The sequence below is a fragment of the Pistacia vera genome, unplaced genomic scaffold (assembly GCF_008641045.1).
Source record: "Pistacia vera cultivar Batoury unplaced genomic scaffold, PisVer_v2 Contig973, whole genome shotgun sequence".
NCBI lineage: Eukaryota > Viridiplantae > Streptophyta > Magnoliopsida > Sapindales > Anacardiaceae > Pistacia > Pistacia vera.
In genome coordinates, this window is record NW_022196860.1 from 240240 (window position 1) to 255279 (window position 15040).

At 33.9% G+C, this 15040-nt stretch overlaps 1 protein-coding gene across 1 annotated transcript in view; it reads right to left on the minus strand.

Moving 5' to 3' along the window:
- Positions 1 to 12403, minus strand: part of LOC116121324 (threonine--tRNA ligase, mitochondrial 1) — a 31486-nt gene extending 19083 nt beyond the window's left edge. Inside the window, exons 1-18 of the mRNA XM_031407277.1 lie at positions 12149 to 12403; positions 11818 to 12055; positions 11678 to 11737; positions 10304 to 10393; positions 9454 to 9528; positions 9213 to 9341; positions 9051 to 9140; positions 8282 to 8370; positions 8107 to 8203; positions 7940 to 8026; positions 7041 to 7125; positions 6464 to 6558; positions 6008 to 6040; positions 5827 to 5913; positions 5249 to 5341; positions 4610 to 4702; positions 4302 to 4523; positions 3783 to 3854 (exon numbers count right to left, since the gene is read on the minus strand). Of these exons, the coding sequence (XP_031263137.1) occupies positions 3783 to 3854; positions 4302 to 4523; positions 4610 to 4702; positions 5249 to 5341; positions 5827 to 5913; positions 6008 to 6040; positions 6464 to 6558; positions 7041 to 7125; positions 7940 to 8026; positions 8107 to 8203; positions 8282 to 8370; positions 9051 to 9140; positions 9213 to 9341; positions 9454 to 9528; positions 10304 to 10393; positions 11678 to 11737; positions 11818 to 12055; positions 12149 to 12393 (1980 nt within the window). The 5' untranslated portion in view covers positions 12394 to 12403. The remainder of the gene's footprint in view (positions 1 to 3782; positions 3855 to 4301; positions 4524 to 4609; positions 4703 to 5248; positions 5342 to 5826; positions 5914 to 6007; positions 6041 to 6463; positions 6559 to 7040; positions 7126 to 7939; positions 8027 to 8106; positions 8204 to 8281; positions 8371 to 9050; positions 9141 to 9212; positions 9342 to 9453; positions 9529 to 10303; positions 10394 to 11677; positions 11738 to 11817; positions 12056 to 12148) is intronic.
- Positions 12404 to 15040: the final 2637 nt, after the last annotated feature.

Consider the following 15040-nt stretch of genomic DNA (forward strand, 5'->3'; position numbering starts at 1 on the left):
CCAAATCCTACTAGCTGCATGTGAGAGGTATAAGAGTTTATCAATTTTGGCTTATCACAAAGATTGATCAAGGACATAAGAAACATCTTTTCTCCACCACTGGTTCGTGATTTCATAACATAATCAAATCAATCTCAAGCTATAAGTATTAATGTCTTCCAAAACAATAAATGAAGTTACGACTTTGTTTCCTAGGTTACCAAAACAGAAATGTCACCAGCTTGCAGTCCAGAAACAATTCACGCTGCCACATACATAATAATTTTCTCATATCTCTCATGTAACTCCTGAAATACTTTTGAAACATGCTATGGACGCTTTCTTATTCTCAACCACTTCTCTCTAAACAGGATACATCCAGTAGGACCAAACATTAAAGAATCTACTAATCTGAGATGAACAAGTTCCCATGACACTTTAGTAGCAGCTACCAACAATTTGTTTTCATAAAGAACATTAATATTATCACTCTCTACAACCCGAAACTGCCCTAAAGTTCATCAGCACACATCCAAGTCAAAGCCTCTCTCAATCAACCTAACATGAATCTCTACCAACTTGAGCAAATTTAAAAAACATTGTAATTACTCTACACCAATCTCGCTTCTTTGCAATGCACTACAAAATCAGCACAAATTCGAAAGCGTTGTAATTCTCTACAACCATATTTTTAAATCCACTTTTCCTCATTCCAACATCTAGTTTGGTACGAAACAACAAATAAAAGATTCGTTATACTCTATAACACTAATAAAACGAATTCAAAAAAAGAAAAAGTGTCCAACATGTACCTCTCCCTTGTGGACAGGGTCCAATACAAATTTGCAACCATACTCCATTTCCACTGCCTGCAGCACAACAAAACACAAATGTAATTAAGATATAGCCATTAAAGACCCAGATCCACGTAAGATTCAAACAACCTGTCCAGAATATGGGCGCTAGAGTGCCAAAGGTATCACGACCTTCATCACTCCAAATGTGAACAGTTTGAGTTGACAATTGCCTTCCAACGGTCTATTCATGTCCCACAAAACTCCATCCACCATAGAATAAGAGCATTGGCGGCCAAACTCTTGATATCCCTTTGGCAATCCATGGGCGAAGTTAGCCATCTTTTTCCTTCCTTCACAGACCCATCCGGCAACACAATCCTTTCAAAAACACCACCTAATATTACTAATTAGAAAAAAAAAAAAGATTTAAAAAGAAAAGGAAAGATAAAGGAAGAAAAACGAACTCGATAGGTCGTGAGGTAGCGACTGAATGTGGGCTTGTTGTTGTGACTGAATGGATTGGAAAAGACTAATTCGTTTCGGTATGGTGTTCTCAGATAGTCTTCGTCTTTGGGGTGATTTGGGCCGCCATGGCGAAAGAAGAGAAGAGCGCAGATAAGACCAGGGTTTAAAGAAAGGGCTTTGGAGTGAAGCAGAAAGGAGAAAATGAGAGACGGCGGCACAGGGTTTTCCCACATTGCATATGTATTACGCTTAGGGAATAATTTCGACCCTCCGCCCTTGTATTCTATTACTATATTCCCAACTCAGCTCCGTTGCGGGCGTGGACATCAACCATGGGCTGGTACTGGTAGAACACCTGTTAGTCGTTATCGTCACTATTATAGATATTGGGCTGGTTCAAATTGTTTCTCTTGGGCTTTCCTGTAGTCCATTCATGGAAGATGATCATAAAAACCCAATTATAGTTGCTCATTAAGATATAAAGAACTAGACCAGCACGGACTGATTATTTGAACCCCTCAATTTTTTGCAAGCCTCATATTAATTAAATTTATTTAATAAAATTAAGCACAAACTTTATTTCAATATTAGCCTTATCTTCTACGACTTATATCTCTTATTTTAACCTTCGAATCTGAAATTCCACATAACGTCCAATGCAAATCAAGTTTAGGGAAGTGATTTTTAAACCCCATCTTTTTTTCTTCAACCCCTCTACTTTAAGTGGGGATATAATTGTCATAAAATATTATTCTTTTTCTCTCCAGACTATTACTTCAAAGCTTTATATTTGCAGATTCAAAAAAAAAAAAAAAAAAAAAAAAAAAAGAAGTATAGGGGTCAATTAGAATTCATAATTTCACAAGCAAACTCTGTAATATTATCAAAATTACTTAATGCTACTCTTTTACAATAAAAATTAATGTTTTGATCTCATATCCTTCTAGACCTAAAGCAAAGATAACTACACCGTTTGATCTTCTTTGGGAGATTTCTTTCCTTCTTCTTCTTTTAGTTTTCTTTTCTAAGTATTATATTTCGGAAATAGTTGAAAACCCAAAATGCAGGTGTTGTTAAGAGTTAGTGACTTTCAGCCTATTTCGTGTTGTATAATTGTATCCTTTTACAAGTGCACATCCAAAATCTCGCGAATAGAATGATAAGTTGGTTGGCTAGCTTGGTGGATGAGACCTAGTTGCTTTGTGTCCGGGAGATGATTAGTGATAAAGTGTTATCAGCACAAGAGCTTTTCAGGAACTACCACAAAATAGTGGGTTTTTTTATGTGCTTTTAGGTGGACATTCAAAAAGCTTATGATTGTGTGGACTAAGCTTTATGTTATAGACACTTCACATTTTTGATTCCCTCCCCGAATGATCAACTGGATTCGGGAGTGTATTACCACAACTTCCTTCTCTGTGTCTATTAATGGTGAGTCCATGGTTCTTTTCGGGGAAAAGGGGTTTGAGTAGGGATGGGCATAATACCCATCCTCGTGGGGACCTGCCCCACCCACCTCGAATGAGGGAAATTTCTCGCGAATTATTCAGGGTTTGGTCACCCGGGCCGAAAATTGGTCCTCAAATTCAGGACAGGCCGGGGCAGGATTGGTCTTGTCCCGCCTTGACCTAGCCCTTTTTGTCCCCCCCAGCCCATATATATATTATACATAATATGTCTATTATCTATAATTATATGTTAATAAATAATATATTTTATATATGTATAATGTATCATTTGATATTTTGATTGATTATAATAAATCAATAAATCATTATAAAAAAATTTTTGTCCCTCATTGAATCTATTTCAATTCCATATTTCCATTACCTAATAGCCCTTGTTATATTAGGTAGCTACTTCGTTAAGGATAGTCAGATTGATGTAGTATGACATAAAAATCATGTCTCAAATCATAACTAAGCAATGTAACATCAAAGAGAAGCGAACAAAAATATTTCAATGAAAAAGACAATCCATCACACTTCACTTGCCTATACTAACATCTACCAATGAAACTATGTCATATGCACTAATTTCTCATGTTGGCACAACATTTCATGTTCAAAGAACGAAGCAGATTGCCTAAACCAGCGTTTATATCACACAAGCTAAAATGCTTCAATTTTGGAAGAAATACAACAATAAACATGGTAAACAGTGATGTAAATATTTTAACTCTTTAGAAAAATAATTTAAGTCACATGCTCTGTAATGCATAACCATTTGGCAGTAGAATATGTTCATGAACACCAAATGCTCCAGTATAAGTAAATGAATAAGTTCGGCTTAACATCACCAAACACACGACTTAAACTGTTGTCAGCAATTCCAAAGGAAAACCTAACAATCCACCACGACTATCTGAAGCACCAGAAGGACGAATTTACATAGGCAACATATATTCATATAAAACCAAAGCATACATGATTATATATTTAAGTGGGGAGAAACAACAATATGCAAGATCCCCAAAAACACAAGGCAGTTCAAATAATAAAAGAAAGGAAAATCATTGTGTAGATGGAGGTTGAAATGAACCTTTTTCTGGATCTTTCTATCTGTTGTATCTGCATCAACATAATAACCCACTTGCTGAATTTGATCCCGTACCTATAAAATTACAAAAAGAGATAAAATGATGAAAAAGTCAAACTAATATAGATACTTACATTTCATATGCATCCCTTCAACTACGGTATAACAAAATTAAAAAAAAATGAGGAAGATAACAAAAATTCTTATATCATCTTACAAACAGACAGAAAACCATAAGCCAGACAACCAAAATCTTCATGAATCAAGGAAGAGTGCATCAAACAAGGTAAATAAATTTATCTAAGCAGATTCAAGTTTTCATGAGATCAAGTGCAAAGCACCCAACAGTCAGACAAGACAAAAGTCACAAGTCTTTAACAACCGAATGTCACACATATTCTGCAACCAAGTTAACACAGTCCGACAAGCTGCATAGACCTACCATGGGATTCCAGAAGTTTTACACTGATTAACATCATAGGGTACAAACAATAAGCACTGGCAACAAAACAACTACACTACCTGCAACGCATATGGCTGTGATTTCTCTGAGACAGGGCAAACAATTGCTTGACGGGGACTAAGCCAAAAGGGCCACTTCCCCTTGTAATGTTCCAACAGTATAGCAAACATACGCTCAACAGAACCCAATATGGCCCTGTGTATCATAACAGGTCTTTCTGTCTTCGCTTCATCTTCAGCTGAGTAACCCAAGTTGAATCGATCAGGTAGCTGGAAGTCAAGCTGTAACCCAGAAATTCATCTATTAAGTGATAATTCTGAAACATTACAAGAAGAATAGAAGAGCAAAATAACAATGACCATCACACCTGTAAAGTTGCACACTGAAATTTCCTCTTCAATGCATCAGATACACTGATATCTATTTTTGGTCCATAAAATGCTCCATCCCCTTCATTTATCTGCACATCATGCAATGCAAATAAAGATAACAGAAAGCCAACACAATCAGATATCCAAGCAATCAAGTGAGATTTTGCTTCTTATGCTTATTAACACAAAAAAAATCATGTTTAATCTCATTGGTTACACCAAGTTTTTTTCCCAGAAAGATTAAATTAGCCCCCAACAAGTTCAACATACTGATTTCATAAACTGATTGTAAAAACAATTGGAGTTTTAAAAGTGTCAAAACCTAAATCAAGAAAAAGAAAAGAAAGCAACAACATATTCACCTGGCTCAATGTTTCAGAATATAAATTCTTATAATTGGGCATCAATAGTACTCATACTTCATGATTTATTCTAAAAAGTAATGAATTGGATGCCCTAGTTTGGTACCGAACGCATAATTTACACATCAAGTACAGAGACGAAGCTGCTTAAGACAGCTATGGTATGCCCAGAGGGAAAAACTCATGGTAGAATATTAGTATGCTAAATTCACAGAAGAACCCAATGAAGAAAACTTCCACATGTACATCGATTTAAGGTAAAGAAAAAATTACCTGCCATGGCTTACCGAACTCATTCAATGCTTCTGTAAGAGCAGCTTCTGCTTTCTCCCATGTTGCCAAGTCACCTAGATACTTTTCTGGCCTCTAAAATATAGGTATTTGCAACAAAGATTAATGAATGTCATCCATTTGAGCACACAAAATTCAGTAGATAAGAGTAAATATTTGTAGCACAACTAATATAAAACTTCATTCAAACATCCATAAACGTGCAAGGAAATATTTTAGGTAAATATCCTTACTTTGAATACATTAACAAACAAATAGGTACAACGAATGATTTACCCATATGAACCAATACACGCATCACAGAAATGACGCATATATTCCACTTCAACACACCCACCACACACACAATATCGACTGCAAAAGAGGATATATGGATAAAACAGAGATTTTTTTCTTTCAATATTGGAAAAAGAAGAGGGATCCAGGAAAATGAATTAATGCAACAAACAGTAAAAGAATAAGCAGTTCTGTAGCAAATAATCATTAGAATCTCATTGATAAACATTTAAGCCATCAACATAGTCAACACTGTAAAAGCAGATAAAGAGAAAATATCATACAGTTGACAGCTTCAGTTCATATGTGAACCCAAATATTGTATATGCGTAATCGATGAATTCCAGGACACCCTTTACTTCGTCTTTTATCTGAAAAATGAACAACAAAACAATTACACCAAAAAAAAAAAAAAAAGAAAAGAAAAAAGAAGCTTCTATGAGATATCAATTGAACTCAACTCACCTGGGATTCCCTGCAGAAAATATGAGCATCATCCTGCAACAAAAAACAGCATAAAATTAATCAAAAGAATGGTATTCTAACAAACCAAGAAATAAATTCAAGGGACAATTATAACTATAAATGACAGGGTTTGATTGTTCATGAGATTATTGACCACACCCTGAATAGACAATCCTAGACAGATTATATCCTACTTTCAACCCAAGAAATTAAATGGATGTTTGTGACAGATTAAATAGCATAAGATTTACAAGAAAAAATAAAGTAAACATTTAGCTTTAGCTTTAAAAGGTGCAGAAAGCCAAGGAGCATAAGATTTACAAGAAAAAATAAACTAAATGTTTAGCTTTAGCTTTAAAAGGTGCAGAAAGCCAAGGAACCCAAACATTGAATGACGAGCAGTCCAATGATTATAGAGTAAAATTTAGTGATAGCAAACCACATCCAAAAAGATACCTGCTGAAATCTCCTGACACGAGTTAATCCAGTCAGTGCACCACTTGCCTCATTCCGATGCAACACCCCAAAATCAGCCAGTCGAAGTGGTAGTTCTGCAAATTGAGAGATAGATCAATCAATGTTATGGCTTGCTAAAAGATTGTTGAATTTTAAAGAAAATTTGTTGACTGATAATGGTTTTGATTCTAGTATAAAGGAAGATGTTTGTTAGCCCAAGAAGAAGAAGAAGTTAATGCAAAAATTTCTGTTACGACACAGTTCGCATCATTCTTTTTTTTTTTAGGAGAAGTCCAGCACGTGATGCATGTAAAAGAAAAAGATGATAAAGTGATTCAGTTTTCATGACCAACTTGAATTATTTTATTATCAAACTTCTCCTCCATCATACAAATCGTTGGCCTCATGCATATAGGCACATCCATACGGACTAGCATGACATAAGGGATACTTAAACATATCTATTTGATTTGATTAAACCAAACCTTTCAAATGCAGAGTGACTAACTAAAAACAATTCAAGTGAAGAAAATGCATGACATTTTTACAGAAAAATGCTGATATTAAATGAACTTACCTCTATAAGAACGAACCTTGTGGTCAAACATCAAACAGTGCCCTGGACAATTCATTGGCTTCAATCCAAATTCTTGTTTCTCAATCTATGCCAAAAAATTGAATACAGCACATCAAAGAAGAAAAGATAACAGTATTCTAAAATAAGACATTATCTTCTTTGCCTAAAGACTTATAATAAGGTGTTAAATCCATAAATACACAAGCATATCTCCCTTTATATTACAGAATTCACAAGCGAACTTAGTGTCCTCCTTTCCACTTAACTTGAAATTTGCAAAGATCATACTTGCACACAAGGGCAGTGACTGTCCACAAGATAAACATGAGTCCCATATCCACAACAAAATTACAAATGATAAACATGAGTCCTCCCCCCCTTTCTCTCTCTCTCTCTCTCTCTCAAAGCACCAAATAAGAAACTTCAAGATTCAATCTATTATCTTTGCCCACAACCTTGACACAAGCTAGCATATTGTCATGAATTTCTTTGGAGTCCCCACCAGAAATAAACCATTGATCAGATATCTCTTAACAAATTAATACATAGTCCTGAAATTAGTAATGTGTACATGTTATGGTTGCTATCTTTCCAAAATGAGCTAAATCTGAAATAAATGTTCTCCTCACCTCCACTTAATTACTTGAGTAAATTTTTCCATATAATGTTTGCACCATCACCCTTCCAGTCATGCCATTACCTACTACTACTTCCTAAAATATGTAATAGTGAAACTTATGCATATAAACGACTAAATCTTACAAATACCTCGATCTAGCCATGCATAGTAAAACACAAATATAGTTCTCAATCTTGATTCTCTATACAGGAGGATAAATTGAAATTGTGTCCAATCAAAAAATAGAAAAAAATAAATACAATATTATTCAGAAGCTTACATCAATCAGAAACATATTCTCCTTGTAATTTGCTGCATGACCAGATGTTTCCCAGAGTTTCATGTTATACATATTTGGCGATATAACCTGCCAATTCAAGTAATTTAGGCACTTATTTATAAAAGTATACTATAATATGATGTACAATAATCAAGAATAATTTTTACCTCCTGATAACCTCTCTCCCAATACTGTTTTTTAATAAACTCCATCAATTTGTTGTAAACACGAGTACCGTGTGGAAGGAAGAACCAGCTTCCAGGGCTGCTTTCACAAAAGATGCATCAAGTTCATATCATAGAATGTTGTAAGTATTGTATGGTTCATTAATCTGATTCGTACCTAAGAGGATGATTAAAGAAAAGTTCTTGCTTTTTACCCACTTCTCTATGGTCATATTGCTCTGCTTCTTTCAACAGTTTAATATGCTCCTGGATATAGATCAACATTGTTGAGAAGAACAAGATATCATTTGGAAACCAATGAGAAATGGATGACGCAAAAGGACTTTTCTCATCTTTGAAAACAACTAGCAGTCCACCCCAATATCACAAACTCGTGTCTATAATATTTACCATTGTGGTTTAGAAAGCAAGCGTTAACTTACTTAAGAAATAATGCATGCTTCATCTTTCTGCAAATTTTTATTACATAAAATTATATCAAACAAAGAGCATCAAGGCATATAAGCAGCACGTACTTGCAAATGTCATAAAGAACTTCTGTTTGCTAACAACCAATTGTTTCCAGAAACAAATATTTTGTTCTTTTAAATGTAAAAAAAAAAAAAAAAAAAAAGGAAAAAGAAAAAATCCAGCTAAAAACCCCCATATTCCCAAAATTTTCTTCATACTTTATGAATTCCTTGATGCATTATATATTTGTATATCATTGCATTTGGATTGACAATGAATCACTGAAAAAACCATTTTTATAGATTCTTCTTAAGACTACAATTCATTGAAGTGGGAATGCTGAGACCAATAAACATACCAGCCAGTTTCAAAGCAAAATCCATAGACAATCAGCAGTTTAACAAAAGGAACTGATGCATCAAAAAATGCACAATCAAAGAAGAAACCTAACTACAATGGCTGAAAATAAAAATTACCAGCAAACTTTTTTTATCAGGAAAAGATATCCCATATACTCTCTGTAAACTCTCACGATCTTTGTTTCCCCTCCAATAAGCTGACGAAGCCTGAAATATAAATTTATTAGCATGACAAATATTTGCAAAACACAAGGTTTAACATGCCATATAAGACATCACCTTCAAACACGCAAATGCTTTCACAAAAGATGTATTTGGTATATGGGGTCCACGACACAAGTCAACCAAGGGACCGCATCTATATACTGTAATAGTTTTGTCGGCAGGTAGATCATTGATGATCTCAACCTAATTATGAAAAGAAAAAAGAATCAGATAAGAATTTTAAATGAAATACCATCTTAACTATATAGTAAAGATACATTTGATGTAGATGATAGAGCCAAGCAGCTTCACTCACCTTGAAACTATTATCAGAAAACATCTCAAGAGCCTGTTCTTTTGTTACTTCAATGCGTTCAAAAGGCTGCTTTTCCTGAAACATGGAATTATCCAATGATTACCTACAAGTTTCATCATTCTCAAGTAGTAGGAGCATACAAGAAAACTGAACCACTGAACTCAAACATCTGCATTTTAAGAATATGCAAGAAAATGCAAGAAAAAGTTTAGTCGCCTATGATTATTACACAAAACCAACACATGTGACTCTCACCGCCCCTTCTATGTCCTTGCTAAGTAGATTTGGTGGACTTTTGGGTTATGAAAATAAGAAGAGGAGAAGGAGAAGTAGTGTACACTACCCAATCTCAAATCTTCTGTAAAACTGCAAACACATTTGACCAAGGTAGATACCAAACTGATATACATATATTCAGCTTTGTTTACAGATTTATACAAAGGTCAACCTGATTATTTTTCTACAATAAAGAAATTAAACTTTATGATGCAATTCCAAATTTTCCACAGTGAGTTGACAGAAAAGATTTAACAATCTGTGCAACTGAGGTAAGCCCCAATTCATCCTAATCAAATTCTACCACAATCTACAACAAAGTTCGACAAAAACCCTGAAAACAGATGATGATAGTTATCCTTTGGTCACTAATAACTCCATGTTGACAATTCAAGCCATCTACTCTTTTAACCATTCTTTTTCACAAGAGGTCCTTCATTTACCAGAATTACAATAAAATGAGAAGAACAAAAAGTGAATGCACAACAAGGTAGTAACAGCACTTTCTCCATAAACGCACAAGTATAAATAATCAAGAATATACAGAGTACTAAAAACAAGGAAACAGAAATACCGCAACAGCTTTCGCGGCCCCTGCATCAATTGACTTAAAGTGGTCCTGATTCAAGCCCAAGTCACCATAAAATGCATCATAGTAGAAACCCTGCAAAGGCATGTCACATCTTGTAAAAAAAGAATCTTATTTGCATATCATAAGTAGTAACAAAATGTTTGTGTCAAAATAAACATGCAACAGTGGTATTTTAATCAAATTTATTTGTAACACCATACATGTTGCGATTAATAGATATATATTATCCATGACAAATAAACGACAATAATAACTCAGTAATAATTTAAAAAAAAAAAATAAGAAAAAGAAAAGTAAGCATCAACAACATCAAATTTAAAGAATACTTGGTATGAATGTAACAATCCTCCACCACTTTGACTAATGAATCTTTAATATCATGGGCTGATATTGTAAAGAAGACGCATAGAACTTCAAGATAAAGAATACTGCTCTTGGATGTAAAAATTAACTCAAAGGATGCAGTCCAACAAGTAATGTGAAGAGTAAAAACTAGTAATGATGCATAAAACTTGAATCCAATAATAACCAAATCCTACTAGCTGCATGTGAGAGGTATAAGAGTTTATCAATTTATGGCTTATCACAAAGATTGATCAAGGACATAAGAAAACATCTTTTCTCCACCACTGGTTCGTGATTTCATAACATAATCAAATCAATCTCAAGCTATAAGTATTAATGTCTTCCAAAACAATAAATGAAGTTTACTGACTTTGTTTCCTAGGTTAACCAAAACAAGAAAATGTCACCAGCTTGCAGTCCAGAAACAATTTCAGCTGCCATCATATCATAAATAAGTTCTCATATCTCTATATGTAACTCCTGAAATACTTTTGAAACATGCTAATGGACGCCTTCTTATTCTCAACCAGCTTCTCTCTAAACAGGATACATCCAGTAGGACCAAACATTAAAGAATCTACTAATTCTGAGATGAGACAAGTTCCCATGACACTTTAGTAGCAGCTATCCAACAATTTGTTTTCATATAAGAACATTAATAATTATCACTCTCTACAACCCGAAACTGCCCTAAAAATTCATCAGCACACATCCAAGTCAAAGCCTCTCTCAATCAACCTAACATGAATCTCTACCCAACTTGAGCAAATTTTAAAAAACATTGTAATTACTCTACAACCAATCTTCGCTTCTTTGCAATGCAACTACAAAAATCAGCACAAAATTTCGAAAGCGTTGTAATTACTCTACAACCAATATTTTTTAAAATCCATACTTTTCCTCCTCATTCCAACATCTAGTTTGGTACGAAACAACAAATAAAAGAAATTCGTTATACTCTATAACACTAATAAAACGAATTCAAAAAAAGAAAAAGTGTCCAACATGTACCTCTCCCCTTGTGGTACAGGGTCCAATACATAATTTGCAACCATACTCCATTTCCACTGCCTGCAGCACAACAAACAACAAATGTAATTAAGAATATAGCCATTAAAGACCCAAAGATCAACCGTAGAGATTCAAACAACCTGTCCAAGAATATGGGCGCTAGAGTGCCAAAAAGTATCACGACCTTCATCAGTCTCAAATGTGAACAGTTTGAGTTGACAATTGCCTTCCAACGGTCTATTCATGTCCCACAAAACTCCATCCACCATAGAAATGAGAGCATTGGCTGCCAAACTCTTTGATATCCCTTTGGCAATATCCATGGGCGAAGTTAGCCATCTTTTTCCTTCCTTCACAGACCCATCCGGCAACACAATCCTTTCAAAAACAACCAACTAATATTACTAATTAGACAAAAAAAAAAAAAAAGATTTAAAAAGAAGAAGAAAAGATAAAGGAAGAAAAACGAACTCGATAGGGTCGTGAGGTAGCGACTGAATGTGGGCTTGTTGTTGTGACTGAATGGATTGGAAAAGACTAATTCGTTTCGGTATGACGTTCTTCAGATAGTCTTCGTCTTTGGGGTGATTTGGGGCCGCCATGGCGAAAGAAGAGAAGGAGCGGAGATAAGACCAGGGTTTTAAGAAATGGCTTTGAGAGTGAAGCAAGACAGGAGAAAATGAGAGACGGCGGCACAGGATTTTACCACATTGCATATGTATTACGCTTAGGCAGAATAAATTTCGACCCTTTACGCCCTTGTATTCTATTACCATACTCCCAAGTCCCAACTCAGTTCCTGTTGCGTGGCGTGGACATCAAGCAGTGGGCCGGTACTGGTAGCACACTGTTAGTCGTTAGATATTGGGCTGGTTCAAATTGTTTCTCTTGGGCTTTCCTTGCAGTCCATTCATGGAAGTGGATCAACAAAAAGCCCAATTATAGTTGCTCATTAAGAAATATCAAGAACAATAGACCAAGGCATGGACTGATTATTTGAACCCCTCAAAATTTTTTGCAAGCCTCATATTAAATTAAATTTATTTAATAAAATTAAGCACAAACTTTATTTCAATATTAGCCTTATCTTCTACGAGTTATATCTCTTATTTTAACCTTTGAATCTGAAATTCCACATAACGTCCAATGCAAATAAAGTTTAGGGAAGTAATTTTTAAACCCCATCATTTTTTTCTTCAACCCTCTTCTACTTTAAGTGGGGATATAATTGTCATAAAATATTATTATTCTTTCTCCAGACTTTTACTTCAAAGCTTTAATATTTGCAGCTACAAAAAAAATAAAAAATAAAAAAATAGAGGTCAATTAGAATTCATAATTTCACAAGCAAACTCGTGATAATTATCAAAATTACTTAATGCTACTCTTTTACAATAAAAATTAATGTTTTGATCTCATATCCTTCTAGACCTAAAGCAAACATAACTACACCGTTTGATCTTCTTTTGGAAAGTTCTTTATTAGCTTCTTGTTTATTCTTCTTCTTCTTTTAGTTTTCTTTTCTATGTATTATATTTCGGAAATATGTTGAAAACCCAAAATTGCAGGTGTTGTTAAGAGTTAGTGACTTTCAGCCTATTTCCTGTTGTATTGCCCTTTACAAGTGTACATCCAAAATCATCGTGAATAGAATGATAAGTTGCTTGGCTAGCTTGGTGGATGAGACCCAGATTGCTTGTGTCCGGGAGATGGATTAGTGATAAAGTGTTATCAGCGCAAGAGCTATTCAGGAACTACCACAAAAATAGTGGGGTTTTTTTTATGTGCTTTTAGGTGGACATTCAAAAAGCTTATGATTGTGTGGACTTGAGCTTTATGTTATAGACACTTCACATGTCTGGTTTCCCTCCCCGAATGATCAACTGGATTCGAGAGTGTATTACCACAACTTCCTTCTCTGTGTCTATTAATGGCGATTCCATGGGTTTTTTTGGGGGAAAAGGGGTTTGAGTAGGGATGGGCATAATACCCGGCCTCATGGAGACCTGCCCCGACCCGCCTCAAACAAGGTAGAATTTCCTCGAATTATTCAGGGTTTAGGTCGGGCATGGGCCCAAAATTGGTCCCCAAATTCGGGGATAGGTCGAGGGCGGGATTGGTCTTGTCCCGCCTCAGCCCAACCCCGTTTTGTCCCCGCCTCGAATTCCTCGCTGAGCCCCATATATTACGTATAATATATAACATATATATATATATATATTATACATAATATGTCATTATCTATAATTATATGTTAATACATAATATATATGTTATATATGTATAATGTATCATTTGATATATATGTATAATATATATATATATATTATACATATATTATACATATATTATACATAATATGTCATTATCTATAATTATATGTTAATACATAATATATATGTTATATATGTATAATGTATCATTTGATATTTTGATTGATTATAATAAATCAATAAATCATTATAATTTTTTTTTTTTGTCCCTCAGTGAATCATTATTTCAATTCCATATTTCCATTACCTAATAGCCCTTGTTATATTATGGTAGCTACTTATTTAGAATTTATTATAATATATATGGTAGTTATTTATTTAGAATTTATTATAATATATATGTTTAATGTATCATATGTAATACATTACGTATAATGTTATGTATTATTTAGAATATTAGTATAATATATATGGTATAATTTATTCAGAAATTATCATAATGTATTATATATTATACATTATACATAATATACTATAAAACAAAGATTATATATTATACATTATACATTATTGATTATACATAATATGTTATTATCCGTAATCATAATATCACATGTTAATACTTATTACTTAATACAATAATACATAATATTATACTGTTAATATATAATATATTTATATATATGTATAATGTATCATAATTATTATTTTGATATTTTGATTCATTATAATAAATCCATAAATCATTATAAATAAAGTCCTTGTGGACCTTGTCCTTCATTTAAATTAAATGATTTAATTATTGTTTCAAATTTTCAATTCCATTACGTAATTACCCATTTGCCTTTGTTATATTTTTATAATAATGGTTTTGCCCTTCATTTATAAATTCAAATTATGCCCAAGTCCATAACTCAACTCAACTCACAATGGATTCAAAGTTTGAAACCCTAAATCCCTTATCTAGTTAAAACGTTACCGCCTAGTCCGCCTCTTCATCATCAAACCTTTATTGGGATATCATCGCCTCTTCGCCGATTCTGGCTTCCACAATTCATTTGTATGTCTTAAATTCTACCCATTCGATTCTCTTTTCTGGAACTTCAATATTTGGTTGCATTGAATTGAGAGAGTGTTTTTTCAATTGAAA